This window comes from Perca flavescens, chromosome 3, assembly GCF_004354835.1.
Source record: "Perca flavescens isolate YP-PL-M2 chromosome 3, PFLA_1.0, whole genome shotgun sequence".
In the NCBI taxonomy this organism is placed as follows: Eukaryota; Metazoa; Chordata; class Actinopteri; order Perciformes; family Percidae; genus Perca; species Perca flavescens.
The window spans coordinates 4,133,287-4,157,893 of record NC_041333.1 but is presented as its reverse complement, the minus strand read 5'-3'; the positions used below and the strand labels follow the sequence as shown (position 1 = coordinate 4,157,893).

At 40.9% G+C, this 24,607-nt stretch overlaps 1 protein-coding gene across 2 annotated transcripts in view; it reads right to left on the bottom strand.

Moving 5' to 3' along the window:
- Window positions 1-24,607, bottom strand: part of gbe1b (glucan (1,4-alpha-), branching enzyme 1b) — a 144,215-nt gene that overhangs the window by 16,309 nt on the left and 103,299 nt on the right. For both annotated transcript variants that reach the window (XM_028573736.1, XM_028573737.1), the window contains exons 13-15: window positions 21,224-21,408; window positions 11,758-11,888; window positions 366-483 (exon numbers count right to left, since the gene is read on the bottom strand). In XM_028573736.1, coding sequence (XP_028429537.1) covers window positions 366-483; window positions 11,758-11,888; window positions 21,224-21,408 — 434 coding nt within the window. The remainder of the gene's footprint in view (window positions 1-365; window positions 484-11,757; window positions 11,889-21,223; window positions 21,409-24,607) is intronic.

Genomic DNA, 24,607 nt, shown 5'->3' with positions numbered 1-24,607 from the left:
GAGATACTTCTGGAGCTGTCTCATCACCACCCACAGCCGCTTTTGATATTTTTCAGCCGTAAGCAGCTCCTCCATTACATATGTGCACTGCATTGTATTAAATCATTAAGTATGCATACTGACATGTTTGAGTATGCTTAATTTTGTCACTTTTTTCAGTGTGAATGTTCAACATCCTCCAACCACGTTGGAATCAGTATGCAGAGTGGGATGGCGATAGAGCATATGTTATTAGGAAAGTGCTCTAGAGACTGGACTCAACAAGAATGGCCCAGGACTTATGATTGGAGTACACTCCATATTTAGGATTGCTGTCGTTCAACAAAAGATGACCTTTGATGAGTCAAAAGAAGAAGAAGAAATACCTTTATGGAGTTGGGGCGACCGTTGAAGGGCTGGGCCTCTGTGAAGAACTCGGTGTTGTGGTCCAGCCGTCCGTGACCTCCATACAGAGCCTCATCTGAATCCAGCTTGATTTTGTATCTGACAAAGATTGACGTTAAGGCGCAAAAAAGCAGTGGGAAACTAGATTATAAGATCTAAGACGTAAGAAGCACGAGAGAAGGTTTTATCAACAGTGCTTTTGGTGTTCAGACTTGGTTTAGCAGTGCTCAGCTGGTTTATATTCATTGAAATCCTCACATCCATCAGCATTCATCTCCCCTTCGCAGCACTACAAAGTGACAGAGCGCAGCCCGAACAGACAGAGAGAAAGAATGCTGACTGAAATGAACATAAATACTAAAGTGAATCAGCCATGGCACAGCCATCCTGCCTGCCTGTCTAATTTATCAAATTCACTGCATAAATAATGAATTTAATAAAAAATTAAAAAAAAAAAGTAACCAGTCCTTTAGGACGTTTTTTTATGTTTTTTGTTTTTGTTATCGTAGTGGAATAATTAGTTGGTTTTTTTTCGACACCGATCAAGAAAAATTACTAATTGTGAGAAAAGTGAGAGCAAATCCAATTTGACCTACATTAAATATGTATTAATTCCACTCAGGTTAAAATGTGGTAGAGGCACCAGAAGGCATCTCTGAATTTAGGTCTGATACCGACCAAACAAAATACATCATAAAAAAATCTGCTTCATACATCTTGACACCGCAACCATTCTGCTTTTCCTAAACAAATACTATAGCCTTTATGTGGAATATGCTGTATATTTCTCATGCACATGATTTTTGCCAATTTTTAAAGTCTTTATCAGTTATTCATTGTCAAAAAAGCTTGATGAATGTGTGTGTGTGTGTGTGTGTGTGTGTGGAGAGGGGTTGAGGGGCGAGTGCCATCCGCTGTGCTTCTATAATAAGGTTACCCCCGTTTCATATAATATGTGTGTTCTTGAAGAGGAACCGAGATGCAAAGACATTGCATTAAATATATTAGCCTATGTAAATCATGCCATATGCTCCAGCGAGGCCATATATTCACCTTTATAAGTGCAGGATCAAATGGATTACATTTGACAATAATGCCCTTCAGTAGGGGCACATGGAGAATATAGACTAATGTGATATGTACATTATTGTTAGTAAAGAGCTCCCAAAGTCTGTCTGAAGAAACAATTATCCAGGAAGACTTTCAAAAAAACCCTCCTACCTTCCTTAACATTAGCACGGTTCCCATCTCGCTCCTTGACAACAACAAAAAAGGATGGATGTCGGAATCAGTTACAAGGCCATTATTAATGTCAGAGGAAATATTGAAGACATTTTAAAAGCCTGATTTGAAATGCAAGAAGAAAGTGCACTTGGACAAGTGTGTACATTTTTAATTGAAAACTTCTCTCCAGGCAAACTTTTGCCTTGCTCACGCCAGTCAGAAATGCTTAGTAACCTACATGTACACGCACCCCTGATGTCCATGTATAATGTAAATACCCATGGACATCTGTGCAGCGCATTATTTACGCTCGTCTCTCAGGTACGGGAGCTGTAAGTAGCGCTACTGTAACAAACACCAGGAGAAAGGAGCAGACATGTAAACAGCACCCTAATTGGCTGGCTGAATAATCACCTCATCTCCCCAAAAGGTGATATTGCTGAGTTTGAGTGTGATCCTCAAACACTGCATTGTTTCTCCTGAGGAATAGCAAGATCCCCTCCTCCACGCCCCCGCTGCTCTACTCGCCGCTATGCTGTTTTATTGACAGAACAAACTCATTTTTGCTCTGAAGGCTTTACAATAACCAGCAGAGGAATATGGAAATATTCTCTTAGGGCTTATCATGCTTCTGGGAAACTGAGAATACATGTTAAGGTTAATCCCCACCGAATAAAAACCCATGCCGACATTAACATATTCTAACGGTGCATGGAATACGTTTGTGAACTGTAAATATTTATCCAATAACGAAGTGATTTGGAGTGCTGGTAACACCACAGGGCTCCTTCACGCTGCTTGTTGTGCATTTTCACTCTTGTGAATTGCACATGTACTGTACGTATGCACGTCTGGGTACAGGGTGCTCTGGAAATGAGGCATAGTAACAGCAATTCAGAGTTCCCTGGCAAACTTATCTGCAAGGAAGCGAGAAAGAGCACAAATTGGTAGTTGGAAGCTTTGAGCGATTACGTCTTTGTTAGTGGTTACAGAAGGCTGCAACAACAGCTTGCAGTTTAGCTGTAAAAGTATTGTAATCAATTAAGCCTTTGTGGATGAAAGAGAATGATTTAAGAACACAATCAATTTTGCCCAATGAGCAGAAAGAAAAAAAGGCAGTCCGAGGCTTGATGATTAGAGCCATTGATGACCTGAAAACAATCTGGCCATGACCATGATTGCAGACCGAGCCACCACTTAGTTTCTCCATCAACTTGTCGGGTTTTTTTTGGGCTTTATGGGAGTAATAGCACACCGGTGTGGGGGAACAAGTGCTGAGAGAAATGTGTATGCATGTCTGAAGTCTGCAGCATTGCTTTGTAAGCACTCTAAACACCGTATCTTGCCTTTTCAGAGTTGACTTTTCTCTGCCTTCTGCTCAGCCGGTGCAAGTTACATCAGAGTGGAAGAATTGTTAAAAACGCTTCCAGTTACAGAGGATTGAGAGGCCAGTCTAGCAAAACCAGCAGCTGGAAGTCTGATGTAAAGTGAGACCCTTAAAGCCTCTGAACACCCACACAGGTGTTTTCAGATATTCTGGCGGATTAAACTGTGCTCAGGTTGAAGGTGGGCCAGTGCTTTGATGGGAACTTATTAGGTCACAAATTCTTTCTACCAAAAAGAATGATACAGCTGCCATGTGTCCCGCTCTAACAGGTGCAACAGCACTAACAGGGGACTCAGGAAGATGTCACCCAATCAGTCCAACCACGCCCACACAGTCCTGGGAAGAGGCCCAATCAGCCACATTAACTGAAAACACCTGTAAGGGTGTTCAGGGCCTTTAAAGACTTTTAATCATTTAAAAATAAAGAGATGTCCATCACTTTTTACAAAGAGCATGAGACCTAAAAATACTGTTTACCAGCCTTCAAGATAACTTTAGCTTTGTATTGATTTGTTGTTATAATTTTGGGGAAATCTAGACTAGTCATTTGTCATTCTTTTTTATAAAAAGATAAAAGAGATGAGCATTCTTACCAAATTATTCTTACATATGAAGAAAAAAAAAAACTACAGCCATTCATTTGTACAAAAAGGAAACTACGCACTGTAGCTTGAAAGCTATAGTGCGTAGTTTCTGTCGCCCCCATGATTAATTCTAAATAATGACAACAATGCCCCCACCCCTCCTCTACACAGTTGCTAGTAGCCAAGGAGGACACGGAGGATTAAAAAAAACATGATGGACTCTTCGCCGGACGCCACAATCTTCTGAACATAGTCATACTGAGAGTCTTAATTAGCTTTGTAGCAACTCATTTGGCAACAGCTTGAATGTAACATTTATTAATATCAAAACGTCACGTACTAAAGCTTTAAATAAAGCCAAACCGTTTACAACCTTTCTAATCACCTGACTTCTCGTATGTTTTTGCTCCATCTGAGCTGATGTCACCATGTTCCCAAAAGAATGAATTACTTTCCTAAGAACAATGTTATCATAATTGAGCCAAAACCACAAAATAAAAGACCCAAGTTATAATGAACTGGAATTTCCCGTTAACGCCTGGCCTGAACGCTGCTCCTCCATTTGTTTACAGCATTTGAACACGACAAAATTCTGATTTTAGATTAAGCCTCTGGATTGATGAGGATGTTTGTGGATGATATCTGGTAGAGTTACAAGCCGCGGAGAAAAGCAGTGTAACTTTGTCCATGCAATCCATCTTGATGCATCCTATAGCATGCTGTAGAGGAAAAGTAAATGAGATGCATATTTTCCATTTTCAGAAACCTTATCTGGTGCATTTCAGATAATATCAGAGTAAAGTACTGTCACCTATGCACATCTGTGTGTATTTTATTCTAGTTAGTTAGTGTCACGGCACCTGTAGTTGAATTATTCCAAGCAACACTCGGGGATGGGCTCAGACGGAGGAGAATGATGACCTGACACAATCTCGACTGCCTATTGGCACAGTGTAAATCAAAGACCAATCTGCACTGACAGGTACAGCTTTCATGACGGGATCCAACTGGGATTTCAAATACTCTAACCAGCCAGATAAAGCCCAGTGCCTGAACAATGTGTCCACCACGAGTCAGAGAGAAAATAATAAAAAAATAAAAGAAAAAAAACACTGATGGTTTGAGTGCCTGTCGAAGAGCTGACGTTGACTGCATTTTAATGGCCATTGTTTTCGGTGAGGTGCTTCGCTTCACTTTCTCTCCTGTTCCTCGACTGACTGACTGTATTACAGTTATTAAAGTTAAGACAGCAGCCTTTCACTTTTACATTATACCCCAGACACTAAAACCACAGCCGTTATTCAGCTGTAACACACCCGAACCGCATTGACTTCTTTTCAGTGTAGTATTGAGTATCGAGTGTTTCTATGTATAATTAACACTGTTAGCGTAATGCTGAACTGGATGCATTTGAAACAGTGCTGGCTTCAAGTGGACATATTGCTTTTTTTTTTTTTTTTTTTTTTTTTTTTTGTTTCATAGTAACATAACTGCTGTGAATCTGCTACATTCCATTCTCTGAAAACTCTGAACCATAAATTGTTTTTCTGAAGATTTAGCTGTGTGAACCTACCTTGAACCAATCCTCCTTTTCTATCGCTTTACTCCCACGTCATGTAAGTGAACGGAGCCATTCTTAGAAAAAAGTATCCTTGTGTAAACCTTTAGAACATTGTTGAACTGAACTCTGTAACTGCTTTCAGAATCAACTCACAGAGGTCACGCCAGTAAATGATAGGATACCACAAAACGATCGGGATCCAACAACACATACTATAAAAACTCTATAACAAGCAAACAGAGAAACATCCATCTATACCAACATGCAGTCGTCCAGCATGTAGTCAGCATTGCCAGACCTATCTCCACAGGGCTGTGGAGTAAGGTCTGGCTACACCTCAGATACATTCTGGGATAGGAGGAAAAAAAAACGCTCTGGGTTGTTTGCATTTCTTTAAATTGATCACAATCGTCTTGCTCCGGACGCAGCGACGGTGGCTCTGCAAAATAGTCTCGGGAAGGAACTTGTTTTGGTGGAAACGCAAAAGAAAAGCCACATACAATATTAAATGAAGTTAACTGTTGACGCAATCCAGTAACGTGAGCTATTTAAATGAGCGGGATACATGGTTAAACCTCATTAACTCTTACCAGCGTATCGCCGTGTGTACTTCGTCCACAGCAATCCAACCAATTGGTCCCAAAAACGTCCCATCTAGATAAATATTCCTTGTAAATCTTTACAATCATTCCCAGAAAGAACCAAGCTGGCCTGCCTTGTTGCACCGTCAACATTTTCAGCATGCAGCTTTGTTGTTGTTTCCCGTAACGAACGGAGTTTAAGAACGGCAACGCAAAGAGAGCATAAGGTGCGGGATGTCCAGCGGAACATCCAGCAGCAATTATCCTGGAAATTAAATGTTGTTGATACCGATTATCCAGCATGTGACGGGGGGGAAACAAAAGGTAAGGGACACACTCTGTGATATAATAGCCAACTTGCCATATTGCCAAAGGTACTATCACCCTGTATTGGCTCCATTTTCAGTGGTGCACAGTATGGCCAGCTGCATCCAGCTATTATTTCCAGATACAGCAGTGGTGTGGGGCTCCACTGTGACATCCCTGACCCTCGCAGGTAGAAGAAAGTTTAAGTATATGACAGCTGAGTGTAATGAAAGAGCACTTTTGGAATCTGAGCTTGTCTTGTTTACCTCCTTTGCCTCTGAGTGGCACTTTCATCTGTCTTCTCCCCTAATTGGATCCTCTGCACACATTCCCATCGGAGGATCTGCATCTCCTCATACACACGGTGCATTTACCTTCCTCACACACACACACGCACACACACACACACCACATTTGCCTTTATGTGTTTACTGCTTTTCTGTATAATGACAGCCAGAGCTTTGCCCTCACATTTATTTGCATTTCCTCTCAGCCCACCCAGTGTCTGAAGCCGCTCCTTAAACATCAAAAGAAGCACCAGGAGCAAAAAGATGTGGTTCCATCTAAATGAAAATAAACCCTCAAAAACGGTGCTACAGACAGTGTGCAGGAAGGCTATTAGTGGTGTGCCCGAGATTCACCCCATCCAGGCAGAGCCAAAAACACACAAGGCAGAAAGTACAATTACTGCACACCCAACAAGCTCACCATTAACACGTGCTATTAAGAGATTAGGGGTCAAACTAACTGGATTATTGTTCTGTCTCACTATTCACATTTCACTACTGCTGCTCGATTATGGGAAAAAAAATCATAATCGCACGATTCCTAATGGACTTTTGGAAAGATATTGCATTTATCGAACTTGAGAAACAGTGACAAAGGAATTTGCTGTCCCCTTCTTGCTCACCAAACGCTGCGTCTCTCCCTCTGCCATCTAGACTCGCGCTGATTTTCAAACGCTACCGGATAGCACAGACAGGACCTTAGCCTTCGCAAGGGGCGTAAAGTGCGTGTTTCCTTCAAAACACAAGACAAAATAAGAGTTTACTCGCCAAACGCAACGTGCAAAATGATCATTCTTTTCTCAATTACATAGTTTTTGTGTTCGTTAGGAGCCGAAATCGCAATCCAAATTCGATTCATTGCACAGCCCTACATTTAACAACATGTTTTGGGGCTTTTCCGCCTATAATGGATAGGATAGCTAGGTGAGAATGCAGAAAATCGTCACAGGTCGGATTCGATTTTATGTTTATGTGTGCCTGCTCTACCCACTGAGCCAACCCGGCCACTCTTATCTTTATTTTGTTAAGATGTCGTTTAGCCCTATCAATACAGATTTTTGTATTGATTTTTTATCCACTGTAATAAAACCTAAAGACTGTCCGTGACATTAGAACCTAAACATCATGCCAGGTAAATGTAATAACCTGACAAAATGAAATGAAATTCCCCCTGAAATGATTTGAGGCGTAATAAAACACACCGCTTGTTAAATATTATGATCTCATCAGGCTGATACTGTATTTAAAACTTTGTTTTCATTTAGGGTATTTCATTACATTTTGACAGTTTTATTATTTCATTATAACAGCAAGAAGCATCAACGTATGCATCTAAATGAAGCAAAAAAAAAAAAAAAAAACAACGTAGAAATGAAAGAAACAAGTGCTGTTCAACAGCCTCATTGTCAGCCAATCCAATCATCATAATTTGAGACTTGAATTGCTCGTGTGTAGTGATTTGAACCGCTGGCATCCGGAGAAAACTTAACAAGCTCCGTCTGCGTTTTGACTCACCGCAACATTATTTAAGTCATAGCTGAAAAAGCAACACGCCGTCGCATCCATCCGGGGAAACTGTTGCTGGTGACTTCGTCGGGCCCCAGAAGAGAGTGATGTCCGTTATTATAAATACAAATCTGTCAGCTTCCTGTCCCCCTTCACATCCCTGATCATTAAGCCTGCTGTAATCACAACTGTGGGACTCATTAAATTCCTCTGCGCTGCTCGCTGGGAAGACAGACAGCCAATGTCGCTAAAGAGAGCGCTTTCTGAATCACTGGGCTCTGCTATTATTTCTCTCTAATAGCATAACACCAGCATAAACATACTGACTCATATCCTTCTCAACAGTGACTGCTAAAATTATATCACAAAAGTATTAGCCTCGGAGAAAATACTGCCATTACAATTGCGGGTCTTTCAAGTCGCATTTACTTTAAATAAGTCTGACACGGTGTTAAGATCCCTGATCCTCTCCTCAGCCCAGAGGAATGCATCGTCTCACACATAATTCTCAGCATCTTCAATGCCCTGATCAATTTATTAGTACATTCATTTCTTTTTCTTTTTTTTTTTTAACCACATCCAGCGGTCAAACTAATGTCAACGGTTAGAAGTGAAGATGACTGGCGAGACCCTGGGATTAATTAAAAAACTCATGCACAGTATATGCTCCTGTATGGAAGAGGATTAGGGCCACATGTCTGTGCAGAGCACCGGGACAAAAACACTGACAGTATGATAATCACATCTAAAACACATGATTCGCTCTTAGGGCCCTATCTTGCACCCGGCGCAAGTGTCTTTGCTAGTTTAAGACCGACGCGGTTGTCAATTTCCCGTCCAGCAGCCACTTCGTTTAAATAACAAATGCACATGCGTCCATCTTTGCACCCATGGGCGTGCTGGTCTTACAGGGAGGAGTGTTCAGGTGCATTCTTGGCGTATTGCTATCTATCCGAAGTCAATAACACAGCATTTCATTGTTATTTTAACAGCAAATTAGTAAAATGCGCCTACGCTCGTGCACAGCGCGCGCACACTATGCTTGTTACACACACACACACACACACACACACACACACACACACACACAGGGAAGTGCAGCAGCACGCACACAAGGTCATAAGGAGCAAGGTTACCTCCCCTTTCTCTGCTTTGCCCCCCCCCTCAATAGCTAAAGACACAGAAATGGCACATCCTAAGGAAAGCAGTATTAGGGGACCACTAAGGTCTATATAAAAGAAACTTCAGATACAGTATTAGGGGACCACTAAGGTCTATATAAAAGAGACTTCAGATACAGTATTAGGGGACCACTAAGGTCTATATAAAAGAGACTTCAGATACAGTATTAGGGGACCACTAAGGTCTATATAAAAGAGACTTCAGATACAGTATTAGGGGACCACTAAGGCCTATATAAAAGAGACTTCAGATACAGTATTAGGGGACCACTAAGGTCTATATAAAAGAGACTTCAGATACAGTATTAGGGGACCACTAAGGTCTATATAAAAGAGACTTCAGATACAGTATTAGGGGACCACTAAGGTCTATATAAAAGAGACTTCAGATACAGTATTAGGGGACCACTAAGGTCTATATAAAAGAGACTTCAGATACAGTATTAGGGGACCACTAAGGTCTATATAAAAGAGACTTCAGATACAGTATTAGGGGACCACTAAGGCCTATAAATGATCATCCAAAGAGCACCATGTCATGGGACCTTTAAAGGGAATGGGAGATGACCCTCTGATTGGTTTATTGCATGTTACGCCCAAAACACACCTATGAATTAATGAAGACACTAAGTACAACCCTTTACAACCATGCGCCCGGCGCACGGACCATCTTTTCTGCCATCAAACTAGCAAAAGTGGATTTGGACACGCCCTAAACGCACCTGCGCCAGGCGCTTCACACCGTGCGCTTAGATCGTTAAAATAGGGCCCTGAAAGGGAGTTAGAACGATTTGTAAAACTATAAATTTATAGTTACCGTTATATTTATCGTTTATGGTGTCGACGGCCCTTAAAGTCAGAATTCTGCCTTTTTTCTCAGAAATCTGCATTTATTCTCAGAATTCTGACTTTAAATTCAAATAATTTTTTCTCATGTGGCCCTAATCCTCTTCCGTACTCCTGAGAGTCTCAGAGTCCATTTCAAATGGAGCTGATGGCTCGTCATGTATTGGAGATCAGCTACTTGCTTCACCTTAATGGAATGCAAATAAGATTATTTTAAAAATAATGTATCTAACATTTAATGCTACAACAGGAGCGCAACAGCTGCATTATGAAGCTGTTGTAGTCAAAGCCCGATATATCTTCTTCCTCTGTGCCATAGAGCTCCATTGTTAAAATCACATCAGTTAGGCCTTGCCATTGCACTAGATGAACATGTTCCTTCATTACAATGAACACGGGCACTGTAACAGGTTACCACTCCAAATCCACACAGTTTACACACACAGCGCCAAAAAAAAAAAAAAAAAAACCTTCAAAGGAAATGCCTCTATCCTAGGAAATTAATTAGAAAGAAAAATTTAACTATATACTCATGACCTGTTTTTTAAGATGAACATGTTCAGTAGAAAGAAATGTGTGGGTCCCCAGGCTAAGGGAAGTAGTATTGAAAGATGGACAAATGCACTCTAATTTTGGTCTTTTCATGGGGTTTGTTGTCAACAAGAAAAATACAAAATATTGCTAGAAAAATTACAGCCACACTAGTGGCACCATAATGTTAGCATGTACAGCTGACCTGATGGGAATGTGGTCACTCGCTTCAGACAATCCTGTAATGAAGTGTCGGAAAAGTGGAAATGTGTTGTTGGTGGTGGTGCTAGATGAAAAGTTACAGGATAACAAGAGTTGATAAGATGCATCCACTGGGAACCAGTAATGGCTGTACTGTACCAAACAGCTGTAGACCTACTTCATCTCACTCTGGCCCAAAGTGCTGCACAGACACATGCCTTCCCAAAACAGTTCACATACTCTCTGCGAGCTTTAAAAAATGTTGTATTCAGATCCTTTACTTAAGTAAAAGTACTAATGTAAGAATCATCAGGAAAATGTACTTAAAAGTATTAACAGGTAAAAGTACTCAATGCAGAACAATCCTCACTTTTTAGAAATTGGAAACGATCCAAACAGTTCTGTCAATCAACAAAGTGTTTAATTGGCTAATCCAGGGATGTCAAACTCATTTTAGTTCATGGGCTACATTCCAATATTCCAAGAAAAGACTCAGAATTTCTCAGATTAAAGTTGTACATTTACGGAAAAAGGGGTAAATTTGGAATTAAAATTAATTACTTCTCTGCAATTTTCACAGTTTGCAAAGTCATCTCAGTGGGCCTGATTGGAGCCTTAGGCGGGCCGGTTCTGGCCCACGGGACGTATGTTTAAGTAGAAGTAGAAAGTGATATGAAAACAAACGACTCAAGTAAAGTAAAGTAAAGTGGGACTACAGATGCAAATTAGCCTAAGGCTAACTCTGGTGCAATGCATTGAATGATAATACAAAAACATAAGTTTAAATTGCACACTTTCCCTTACAAATAAAATTGAAATTGAAGTACCTCAACATTTGTACTTAAGTACAGTACTTGAGTAAATGTACTTAGTTACATTCCTCTGTGAGCTTTGAACATGTTAATGTACACATGGATCATGTAATTTTCATCTTTCCATTTCTGTCTTCTTTCGGTTCCTTTTAACAGACATTTACTGCCTCTGAAATATCAACAGTTAGTGATTGTGTCACGCTGGAAAGATTAGTCACGTTGTCCTATAAAAGAATTAACTAACTGAGACAGCATTACTCTGGGAGGCACTGCGAGTGTGCTCTGTGGCACGGCAGAGAAAAAGCCAATGTCTGAAGACTTAAAGGCAACGAGCAATGAGGTGACAGAGCAGAGCTGAAAGGATACTTTCCTGGAACTTCCACAGCCACCCTGTAGTCCTGGAAGCTCTTACTGGGGTGGAAGTTGAAGATAAAGAGCACGTTCGCCCTGTCAAACACGATCACCTTGTCCCCTTCGTGCTTGGCGCTGACAAAGGCCTGGAGGGAGAAAAAGAAAAAAAGAGAGGAAAAGCTAATAAATATTTCCTAATGACTAGTCATTACCAGTGGTGGAATGTAACTAAGTATATTTACTGAATTAATGTACTTAAAGGTGCAGTAGGTAAGACATATTTGCTGAAACTGACCCTATGTTCTAGTAGAACTACATGAAGCAGGTCATTTAAAAAACAATCTGGTTCCTCTGGCACCACCTACAGCCTGTAGTGCAAACTGCAAAAATCCACCGCTCCCTGTTCAGATGCACCAATCAGGGCCAGGGGGGGGTGTCTAACTGTTAGTCACTGCTCATGCACACGCATTCATTCTCCCTTGTAGGGGGAGGGGCTTAGGAGACCATTTTGGGCTTTGACAGAAAGGGGGGGAGGGACTGAGAAGTTGTCGATGTACACATCTTTTGGCCAAGTCCTGGATCTTCGCAATCCTACCTACGGCAACTTTAAATACACTACTTAAAAGGTGCAGTGAGTGATTCTGCACAAAGATTGTTGATATTTGAACAAACAAATAAAACATTACTCACTATACCTTTAAGGAACATTTTCAATGCAGGACTTTTACGTGTAACAGAGTATTTTTACAGTGTATTATCAGTACTTTGATTTAAGTAAAGGATCTAAATACTTCTTCCACCGCTGGTCATTACCTTTTCTCATCTTGGATTTAGAGAGTTATATCAGTGGACTACACATTTCCAAAAAAGCCGAGTAACACTTCCACATGAAATTTGAGGTGGCACTCATCAGCAGAAAGCAGCGGCTCAGGATAGTGCGAGGCAAACACTGTCAGCTTTAGACAGCTGCACATGATGAAGCCATCACTTTCCTGTGGAGCGAGCTACCGTTAACGTGTCATTAGCAGAGATAATCAATGTCACCCGACCACCTATTTTTAGTGCCTTGTTCCCCGAGCCAATTTCAGGGCAGCATATATTCACGGCTGAACAAGAAGATAAGCACCCCTGCAACTGGACCGGCAGAGAGGATGGAGGTCAAGGAAACGAGCTGACAGTCTGCAAGTTCTTTTCTACATGAGAAGTCCACAGATTCGGAGTAATGCCATGCTCCTCTGGCCGCCTGGAGCTGCTTTAGCCATGGAAAACAAATATATCTGGCATCCATCAAGTCGTGACCCGATTAGCAAGTACAGTAACTGTGCATTCTCACTTATGAATAAATAAATGTAAATGCAATCAACAGACTTGGCGGTGATCATAAAATGACATATTCCGAGTCTGTTGATGTTTGTAGGGAAAATCATAATTATTATCTAACTTCAAGTGTGCACCAAGATAAATACCTCCCTAAGACACAAAAATATGCAAGCAACACCTTTCAGTTTGACATACTGTAGGTTCTGGAAGTTTCGGTTTCTGTCTCCGCCTGCAGCATCATTCTGACCTCAAACTACACTTTTGGGTGAAACTTCGAGCGGCAGATCAGGGCCTTCTCTCCGCTCCTTTTCTTCAATGGAACGTAGGTTAAGTCAGCTGCAGCCGGCACAGTTTGAGGAAACATTGGATTTAAACGTTGGTTTTGCCCCAGGCAAACATTGTATGTGTCAGGGGAGTCATGAGACATCGGGAAATACATTTGAAGATGTAACATGCTGCTGGATAAGAGGTGAAAAATAATGTTTTGACTTTTCCCGTAGGGTTTGCTTAGGGAATGCTATGTGACAAAATCATAGAGTAACATTTGCCTTGTCAACTTGTGCAAAATGCTGCTGCTCGCTTTTTTAACAAATACCCCCAGACGTGTACACATTACCCCCGTTCTCTACACTCTCTATTGGCTCCTGATGCGTTTTAATCTATTTTAAGATTTTAATGTTGGTTTTTAAAGGACAATTCCAGCGCAAAATGAACCTAGGGGTTAATAACACATGGGTACCGAGTCAACCGTTCTCTGGGATATGTTTTCATGCTAATCGAATGTGACCAGTTTTAGCGCAAAACGGTAACTAGCTTGTAACGCTAGTCGTCAGGGCATGCTAAAGTAAAAAGAAATCTCTGTATATGGTGATCCAATCAACATGTTACTGGTTACTGGTTAGACGGCGTTCGGCGTTCAACTGTTTTCCCAAGATGGCGCCTGCCTTTATACCTTTAACGGTACAGTCTTTATAAACTATGTTTTTAATGAACTGTCTGTACACTTACAATGTTCTCAATGCTTCGGTTTACATGTAGGGACCCTCATTATGCTACCATGGGAGTGTGGTTCTATTGTTAGTGGTATAGAAATAGCCATTTATTTTTTTCCTTTAGCATGCTCCGACGACTAGTGTTACAAGCTAATTACCGTTTTGCGCTAAAACTGGTCACATTCGATTAGCATGAAAACATATCCCAGAGAACGGTCGACTCGGTACTCATGCGTTATAAACCCCTAGGTTCATTTTGCGCCGGAATTGTCCTTTAAGGCTGTAAATGGCCTTCACCCTTTAACCCCCATAACAGGTTATTATGGTCATCCAATCAACTCATGTTAGAAGTCCCAAAGTCATTGTAACAAACCGTGGGGTGACCGCGCTTTTGCAGTTGCTGCCCCGAGACATTGGAACAAGTTACCCCTGACATTTACTTTTACAGTCGTAGCTCTATTTAAATCTAAACTCAAAACTTATTTATTTAAAAAGGTTTATAATACATAGTAGAGCTGTGACATTTTTCCTTTCTTTCTCCTGATTATATGCAACCTTTTCTCATTTTACTGTTTTCCATCTTTTATTCTTTTATTGTATGTTACGTTGTTTTTACCTTGATGTAAAGCACTTTAGATACCTGCTGGTGGCTGTAAAGCTGTATATAAATGAATGATAATTGATTCAATTAGCTCAATATTAAAAAATAAGACCCTTTCTTTCTAATGCAAACACAAATCTAAATGTTGGGATTCACAGACTACTTTTAGTCTTACAGATAAAGATAGATTTATTAGTAACACTTTATTTGAAGGGGTGTGCATAAGACTGACATGATACCGTCATAACTATGACATAACACCTATCATGAACATGAATGAGTCTTTTTGAATGTTCATGACTGTTAACTGTAAATTATGACACCTTTAATGTAAAATTAGCATTGTTTGAGATGTTTGTCATGACAAGTTGACATTAAGCAAGACAATATAACCTGTCGATGTCTTTGTTATGACAACTTTACATTAACCTAGATAAGATAACCTGTCACTAATATGTCATAGCAGGCCTAATGATCAAACTTTAAGAAAATATTTAGCTTTGTGTGTTAACATCACACTAAACTGTCATTAAGTGGTTGGTTTTTACATTGGATGTCATGAGACCATTATAATTGTGTCATGAATAATTCCCTTGACCTCAAGTAAAGTGGAACCATTTGGACTTGTCATTAAGATGTCATAAAAGTTGTAAGACCTGTTTGACGACAGTAAATGCAGTTTTGGACATACAACGGTAGCTATCGGCTAACGTTACTTGTTGCTAAAGTAACCGCTAACTGTAGTTAGCTGCCGTTAGCTAGTATGCGCGGTTAGGTGTACACCTTGTCCAATTAGCTGACGCAGCACTGGGGCGCAAAGAGCCAAACCCGGAAAGAAAACCATCTCAGTAGTGTACCCCCGGTCGTAAAACTGGCCTACTACGTAGGTCTCTGAGGTTGTTTTTGACAGTTCAATGTAATGTTAACACATAAAGCTAAATAGTTTCTTAAAGGTCCCATGGCATGAAAATTTCACTTTGAGATTTTTTAACATTAATATGAGTTCCCCCAGCCTGTCTATGGTCCCCCAGTGGCTAGAAATGGTGATGGGTGTAAACCGAGCCCTGGGTATCCTGCTCTGCCTTTGAGAAAATGAAAGCTCAGATGAGCCATTTTGGAATCTGCTTGTTATGAGGTCATAACAAGCAAGGTTACCTCCCCTTTCTCTGCTTTGCCCACCCAGAGAATTTGGCCAACCCATGAGAGAGAGACATCATGGCTTTCAAACGAGAAAAGTGGCAGTTGGTCAAGGCCACACCCCCACCCTCCACCTTGCCCCTCCCACTCTCCTCAATAGCTTCAGACACAGAAATGGCACATCCTAAGGAACGCTCATTGTGGGACTGGCTCTAGTGGCTGTAATTCTGCACCAAAGCTGAATTTCGGGAAAGAGATTTCAAATACAGTATTAGGGGACCACTAAGGTCTATATAAAAGCATCCAAAGAGCACCATGTCATGGGACCTTTAAAGTCTGATCATTAGGCCTGCCATGACATATTTATGACAGGTTATGTTGTCTAGGTTAATGTCAAGTTGTCATAACACAAACATCTCGACATACTTACAACTGTCATGAACATTCAAAAAGACTCCTTCGTGTTCATGACAGCTGTCCTGTCATAGTTATGATGGTGAGTCTTATCCACACCCCTTCAAATAAAGTGTTACCAATTTAATATATCAGCAGTAAAGCATCTTTTGGGTAACTGTAATGGGTTGCATCCCAGTTAAGTAATGTAGGGAATAAGTAGAAGAGAGACTACTCTGGATGCCATAGTCTGCTTGCTAGTGCATACTGTACTGGTTTATTTACATCTCATCACAGGGGAACAGCTCAAGTGATGCTATCCCTGCAGTAACAGGAGACTCAGTTCATGTCCAGAGTTCGGCCTTTTGAAGCTCACGGCAGCACATCTTCAAAGAGGCGTGCACAAATCACACTTTTAAGCAAAGTCACTGCATGTTTCCATTTCTGCTTAGTTTACTTATACACCTGGGACAACAGGGAGAGCTGCCCACAGATCCTCTTCTGCTTCTCATTTTAACTACAAAACGCCCTTGGATCCTCCCACAACAGTGAAATATTTAACTGAAATAAAGAATAATTCCCACTAAGCAACATTACCTTGGCAATGGCATTGATAAGGTGCACGGAGCATTCAGACTCATCTGGTTATTACAGCAGAATCTCAGAGTAGTTACTGGCGTTATCTGTGAGTGATGTTCTACAAAGTGTTTTTGCGATATTGTATGAAATCCCTGAATAAGCCATTATTGTCTCAGCTGCTTCCCAGCACTGTCTGAGACCGGAGTGCAGGGTCAGCTACAGAAACGGATTCCCTGTCTATTGCTTCTACTCTGACTCCTCATCTTCCCTCTTGTCACTTCTAATATAAAAATTTCAAAAATATTTCTCTCCAGCTGGTCTTTTAAGATCAGTGACAAATTATTGAAGGGATTGTGTCTGTGTGTAGTGATTTAACAAAATCCTGTGCATTAGATATATACTTGTCTCGCATTGCCAGACCTTCCCCCACAGCGCTGCGGCAGAGAGTCTGGCTAGTCCATGCAGCATTTCGGGATGGGAGAAAAACGTGCTCTGGTTTATTGACATTTCTTTAAACCAATCACCATCGTCATGGACGGAGCAACGACGCCTCTGCAAAATAGTCTCGGGAAGGACCTTGTTTTGGTGGAACGTGTGTACGTTCAAAAGTTGTTTTAGTCTTGCAACAGAAAACTCAGATTGTCTAGCTAGCTGTCTGGATTTACCCTGCAGAGATCTGAGGAGCAGTTAACCAAAGTCCTCAGAAATCCACCGGAGGTTAGAACGGCAACACAAAGAAAGAGGAAGGTAACGGACATCCGGCCGGAAAGAGGGACATCCGGCAGAATTTCCGGCGGCACCGGAACAATCCCAGAAATGAAAAGTCATGGCTATAGATAAGCTATATACTAAACAAATGGATGTCTGTTCATCATTAAAAATACTTTGATGACTGATACTGTATACTTTAAATCAGAGATCTTCAACAGGGGGTCCGGGACCCCTAGGGGGTCCTCAGAGTAAGTGCAGGGGGTCCGCCAAATTATGTACAAAAAAATAATATTTCTTTGAAAAAAAGATTATTTCAAAAATTTAAATAAGGCTGAAAATATGTATTAATATGAATGAAACATTTTAATAGCAAAGTTGAGTTGGCCTATTTGTGAAAAATATGATTTACACATTGAAGATAAGCTTAGGTAACTATGGTAGCCATACAGTTAAGCTTGCCTTCCAGATAGACATTTAACATTAAAACATGATGCATAAATAATATCCATTTCTTTTCATCCATTCTGTGCAGTTTAATATGCAACTGAATTGTATGTATACATGCGGTAGGGGGTCCCGACTCGGTCTCTCTTTAAGCTTAAGGGTCCTTGGCCTCAAAGACGTTGAAGACCCTTGCTTTAAATGGTTTTGGAGTAGGTCTTCATTAGCCTTGATTCAGACTGGACCCTATTTAGACCTGGCCTTGGAACTCACTTGGACTAAACTAAAGACACTAGACACTGTCCCATTGCAGATGTACAGTGGGGCAAAAAAGTATTAAGTCAGCCACCAATTGTGCAAGTTCTCCCACTTAAAAAGATGAGAGAGGCCTGTAATTTTCATCATAGGTACACTTCAACTATGAGAGACAAAATGAGAAAAAAAAAAAATCCAGAAAATCACACTGGAGGATTTTTAATGAATTTATTGGCAAATTATGGTGGAAAATAAGTATTTGGTCAATAACAAAAGGTTTTCACACACTGTTGCTGGTATTTTGGCCCATTCCTCCATGCAGATCTCCTCTAGAGAAGTGATGTTTTGGGGCTGTTGCTGGGCAACACAGACTTTCTACTCCCATCCAAATGCTCTCTAGCAAACTTCAGACGGGCCTGGACATGTACTGGCTTAAGCAGGGGGACACGTCTGGCACTGCAGAATTTGAGTCCCTGGCGGAGTGTGTTACTGATGGTAGCCTTTGTTACTTTGGTTCCAGCTCTCTGCAGGTCATTCACTAGGTCCCCCCCATGTGGTTCTGGGATTTTTGCTCACCGTTCTTGTGATCATTTTGATCCCACGGGGTGAGATCTTGCGTGGAGCCCCAGATCGAGGGAGATTATCAGTGGTCTTGTATGTCTTCCATTTTCTAATAATTGCTCCCACAGTTGATTTCTTCACACCAAGCTGCTTACAGTACCTATTGCAGATTCAGTCTTCCCAGCCTGGTGCAGGTCTACAATTTTGTTTCTGGTGTCCTTTGACAGCTCTTTGGTCTTTGCCATAGTGTAGTTTGGAGTGTGACTGTTTGAGGTTGTGGACAGGTGTCTTTTATATTGATAACAAGTTCAAACAGGTGCCATTAATACAGGTAATGAGTGGAGGACAGAGGAGCCTCTTAAAGAAGAAGTTACAGGTCTGTGAGAGCCAGAAATCTTGATTGTTTGTAGGTGACCAAATACTTATTTTACCGAGGAATTTACCAATTAATTCATTGTGTTAATTAATTCATTCAAGTGATTTTCTGGATTTTTTTTCTCATTTTGTCTCTCATAGTTGTAGTGTACCTTCATACATAAAAAATGGGTTTTTAAACTGTAGTAGCAACTTTGTAGCAGCAGTTACATTGTGAGAATTTTGGTCCTAAATTTCTGAAACTGTCGGAATTTTGGTCATCGAATCTGTAACTCTGCCATCAGTGTGTCACAGTGAGATCTCGGACCACTGATTCATGGACCAGAGATTTCACCTCGCTTCTCTCACACGTCAACTTTTGTCTCGGACAGCCCTAATCTGTACAGCGTACCGGGGCCTTCAGAGTAACTGGCTCGATGAGACCTTTTGAATTTGGTTTTCTTGTGTTAATGACTTGACTGGCAACTACGATGTTACCTAATTATTATTATTATTATGGTGGTCTCATGTCTACTGTTTTAATATCCTGACAACAATCTGTCAAAACCTTTCTGATGATCAAAGAATAATTATTCAGCAGCTTAATATGACAACAGAACCTTGTCTCATCTGTGATCAAAAACATTATGTCGTAATAACAAAATATGATAGCATAACAAAGCATGATTACTAATTACAAGCGCATCCACTCTGGCGATTCATAAGATGTATCTACTGCCCTTATTTAGTGTTATGCTACAGGACACTTTAAAAGAGTAAACTCTTGCTATCGAAGGTATCGGTAAATAAAAAGGCCCAATATTCAGGAATGATCCTTGTGATCGATGGCCTTCCTGTTCCCAGCTGCCCAGAGCGATACACATAACGACAACCTTCAGACTGCTATTATATAATCTGAGAGAATCATTTTACACATGATTTGAGGTAATAAATCAAAGAAAGAACAAAATTAGATGATGTCCTTAAGTATACATTGTAGGGCTGTCAGCCAGGGAAAACAGCAGGTCAGCACTGCTGCCAAATGTATGCATCTTCCCTGCCAGTAACATCCTTTGGGACCAGCATTCCGTCCCATTCCCTCGGAAGGGAGCTCACAAACCAGCCAGCCTCTGCTTTCCTTTGCCCTACCTCCAACGCTCTGTTTCATCCAGTTGTAAAGGGTGTTAAGAGGTTCCAGTAAGGCAGAACACACTTCTGATTGATGGGCCAATATGCATAAATTATACTTGTGAACCAGACATGTCTCTAATTCTGCTTTCTGATACGTTTCCTTTTGTGCTACATTTGTCTGTCTGTCGGTCAGAGTGTAAGGTAGCAAGGTGAAGAATCTGACGACTGATTGACAAAGGGAAGAGATATTTTTGAATCAATTACACAGACTCACTTCTAATCCCTGTCAATTTAGCCACACTCTTCATTTGCATTATCCCAGTACTTTGCCCCTCAAGAGAAAAACATAATTTCTTCTCCCATAGACAGCAGCCAGAGAAAGATAACTCTCTTTATGGTGCATTTACCTCCACCTGCCTCACTACTCCCCAATGGGGAAACAGAAAAACTGGCAAGGTGTGTAAAGATGGTGGCTTGGAAATAAATGTATTCTTGAAAGAAATAATCAAATATGAACTAAATCAGGGCACCTGGTTAGCTCACCTGGATGAGCGTGCGCCCCATGTATAGAGGCTCAGTCCTTGTCTCAGCAGCCACTGGTTCGGTTCCCACCTGTGGCCCTTTGCTGCATGTCATCCCCCTCTCTCTCCCACTTTCCTTACTTAATCTGGTTTTATCAATAAAGGCAATTAAAGCCAAAGAAAATAATGTTAAAAAAATAAATATGATGATTTAGCTCATAGTGTGTGCTAAATCATCTATATATATATATATATATATATATATATATATATATATATATATATATATATATATATATATATATATATATATATACACACACACTGTAAATCATTTATGAACACTTGTTTGGAATACTAAAAGTTATTACATATTCTGTATGTGACTAAAGAACGATGTTGTGACATTATATTTTCATGTGTTTTTTTATCAGTGAGAGTGTGTGCACAAAGCCTACTGTACAGTGAGAGTGTGATGCCCTTACAGGTGGGGCAGCCAGCCAGCCATACTTGTCTTCGGTCCGGTTCATGTCCCGGTCAAAGGCGTAGAGCTGAGAGTAGCGGAGGTGATCCGCATCCAGTAGGTTAAACTGCCGCCGGGCGTAGTGGTAACTCTGATTGTTCCCTTCTCTAGGGAAATCCAGCCACTCAGGATGGCCAAACTCATTCCCTGCAACACAGAGAGTGTTATTAAAAAATGGGCATAATAAAGGGAAAGGCACACAGTCTCTGTGAATTAGCATACTCTATCGTGCCGTTCTATATGAGGTTCTTTTCAAGTTTTGTGCAATTTTTAACAATAGGAAGAAAAAAAGAAAGAAAAAAAGACAGAGATCAAAGAGACCAGAGTCGGTGACTGTCTGCAACCTTCTTCTAACCCCGGTAGAGGTTAGTACTTTCCATATTAAAACAACAAAGCCACCATGCTCTTGTGACCTTTTTCACCAGCTACAGTGTGCCAACCTTCCCGTCACCCAGGACTCTGCCCTTTCATGAACAACACACTCAGGAAAATACAAAAAAAGCATTGCGAATAAATCCCAAAGCTTTCATTTGAGTCTCACTTTTTCAACAAATATATGCAAACATAATTCACCGTGATATATTTATATATTATTTCTCCACAACGGAGAGCAAAGTCTATGCTGGAAATGAGGAGAAACTGCAAAGAACTATTTATAAGCCTGACACAAATAAGCACAAAAAGGGGAAAATTCTCCAGGAGATCTCCCTTTATCTTGTTGATTAATTCATAATTTTTTTAAGCATTAACTACATTTGTGAATTATTCCCACAACCTCCACTATTTTGCTTTTAATGTAACTACTCCACAAGATTGGTCATTTGCCTTAACATCTTTTAATTGAGAGGGGAAGCCAGCAAAGGATCAAAAACTTCAGACGAAGCACCATGGATGGAGAAAGCGTTACACAGTCCAGATGTAAGGCCGAACGCATACTGCTGAAGTCGGGGAAACTGCGGCGGCCCTGTTGCTACAAAGCTGTCACGCCAGGAGATGAGATAATGAATCCGTCATCGGTTGTCGACACAACATCATAAAACAACAGCCAGGGTAATTGAATTCCCGGCAGAGGAAGAAACACACAGACAAGAGACAGAGGAAGATGCATGACAAGAAGAAGAAGAAGAAGAAGAAGAATACAGGTTGTTTATTTGGTGCTAAGAGCCTCCACCTCCTTTACAAAAAGAAAAAAAACAGAGTGATGACATGAAGTGGAACAGACAGGGGCTGACAGCAGATTCTAATGAAATACATTATGTAGGTGTTAAAAAAGTAGCAAACATTAAGGCATGGACTGCCAACAGAACAAGCCCACTGCAGCACTTGCCAAGAAATTAGGGCAGCAAAGACAAGCAGAGAGAGAGAGAGAGAGAGAGAGAGAGAGAGAGAGAGAGAGAGAGAGAGAGAGAGAGAGAGAGAGAGACTTTTCTTGTGGCATCTGCATGAATAACAAGCCTCCCACACAGCTGAACTTGAAATGTAATGGAGAAAATTACACCTCAGACTTGCAACACTGGCAGTCAAAGGCATACTTTCTTCCCTGCACTCCAACAAGAGGAATGTGCACACAACAAATTTATTTTGCATCTGAAAACTCCTGTGTTGATATTTCACGTGCAAATCATCTCGTGAAGCACAGCGCCTATACTGTGTTAGCTACTGATTTGTGTACATGGGGCTTTAATTACTGCTCCTGAGAAAGTAAACGGCTTGAATTTCCCAAATGACATAAAGCATGTATACTCTTAAATACTATTATGACTACAGTTTTTCAATCTATTTTTATAAAGTACTACATGTGGCCAAAAATGTTTGAGGTAGTTAATCAAAATTAGTTAATCACAAAACAGAAAAACATTAGAAATATTCTGTGTAGTGCAGCTAGCCATGTATCTCTGGATGATAATTTGTTCTACAGTCAACTGACAAAAGTGATATTTGTTTTGTTTGCTTCCCTCAGACTATCATCACGCTGAGCTCATGATCATCACAGTGGCCCTAGATCAACACACTGCCTTACAACAGAACTGTAACTTCTCTTACTTAATCTATAATATATCCAAGTGTATCGAGATATGAGGTTGTAAATAATGAATTTGACTGTCTGAAGTCCTGGGACAATTATGAGGAATAGCAGATGTTGTGGCTGTGTCAGTAACAGACCATGAGATGAGAAGTTTTCTGTAATTATGGTGTTTCAGTATAGCTCATATAAAGTCATATGATTCTTTCTAATAGTACAATTTGATTTGTTTGTGAGATATGTTTACCATTAAACATTTGGCTTCACTGTAGTGCAAGAGAGAAGGTCAAAGAGTGGGAGTTAATCAGCATTTGAATTTTACGCCAATGTGGCCTTTAATTTTCGAAATATGATGGTCACAAACAAGGAATAGAAGCTATGGCAACAATACTTTGAGGGAAGTGTACCACATTGCGAAAATAGCACAATGGTGTCGTGAAGTGAGAACGAACTTTCTGGAAAATAAAGCACAGCGTACTGTGTATATAAAGTATGCTTTGGATTGGCGTTGGATCCATTTGGTGCGATCGTCTCAGTTATTTCTCGTTGAATAAGACTAGCAGCTGATGAACTGTAGTTCTGTTTCAGACGGGCTTAAAATAACCACACGTTTTTACAGACTGAAATTTTGGAATTAATCTCTCCAACCATAATGGAGCTTGTGCAAGGATGCTGCCTCTCATCTTCTTTTCTTCACTCCTGTCCAGGTTTGCTCACCAGCGTCACCCCAGTGCCGAGTATATGCTGCCATTTGGATCAAGAACCAGCCAGAACGTATGGACCACATGGTTTTAAAATCAGATGACAAGAAGACAGCAGTGCTATAATTGCTTCCCACAGTGCAATCCCAGTGAGGCATACTGCACTTTAGTATGGCAGCAGTTATGCAAGGCTCCCCTCTGTCCCTTCCTTGATCCCAGCTGCTGTGTCTTTCCTTAGCAGATGAAGACAGCTCCAGGACTGACGACTTCTTGTCCTTCCCATTTTGGGATGTTGGTGAGTCAGGTGAATAAGGTTGGTGAGACTTTCCCAGTGTTTTGAAGTCTGTGTCTAAGACCATCAGCAGTAAGCTTCCCCCTTGTGGCCCTAGAGGGGAACCACCAAGCCATTTTACATCACCCCAGCACCTAAAGAAAACTGTGAAGGCATCATGGCAGGAGTCTCTTAAAAGGTTAAGGATCCCAGTTGTGACTGACTTGTTTTAGTATCTGCCTTAGCAACACAAATGAGCAATTTCCCCGTGGATGTCACAGCCGCTGTGGGCTGTGTCACAGCCCTGGGCCCAAGTCAGCAGCTGATATGTCTGGTAGGCATGACTGCCCT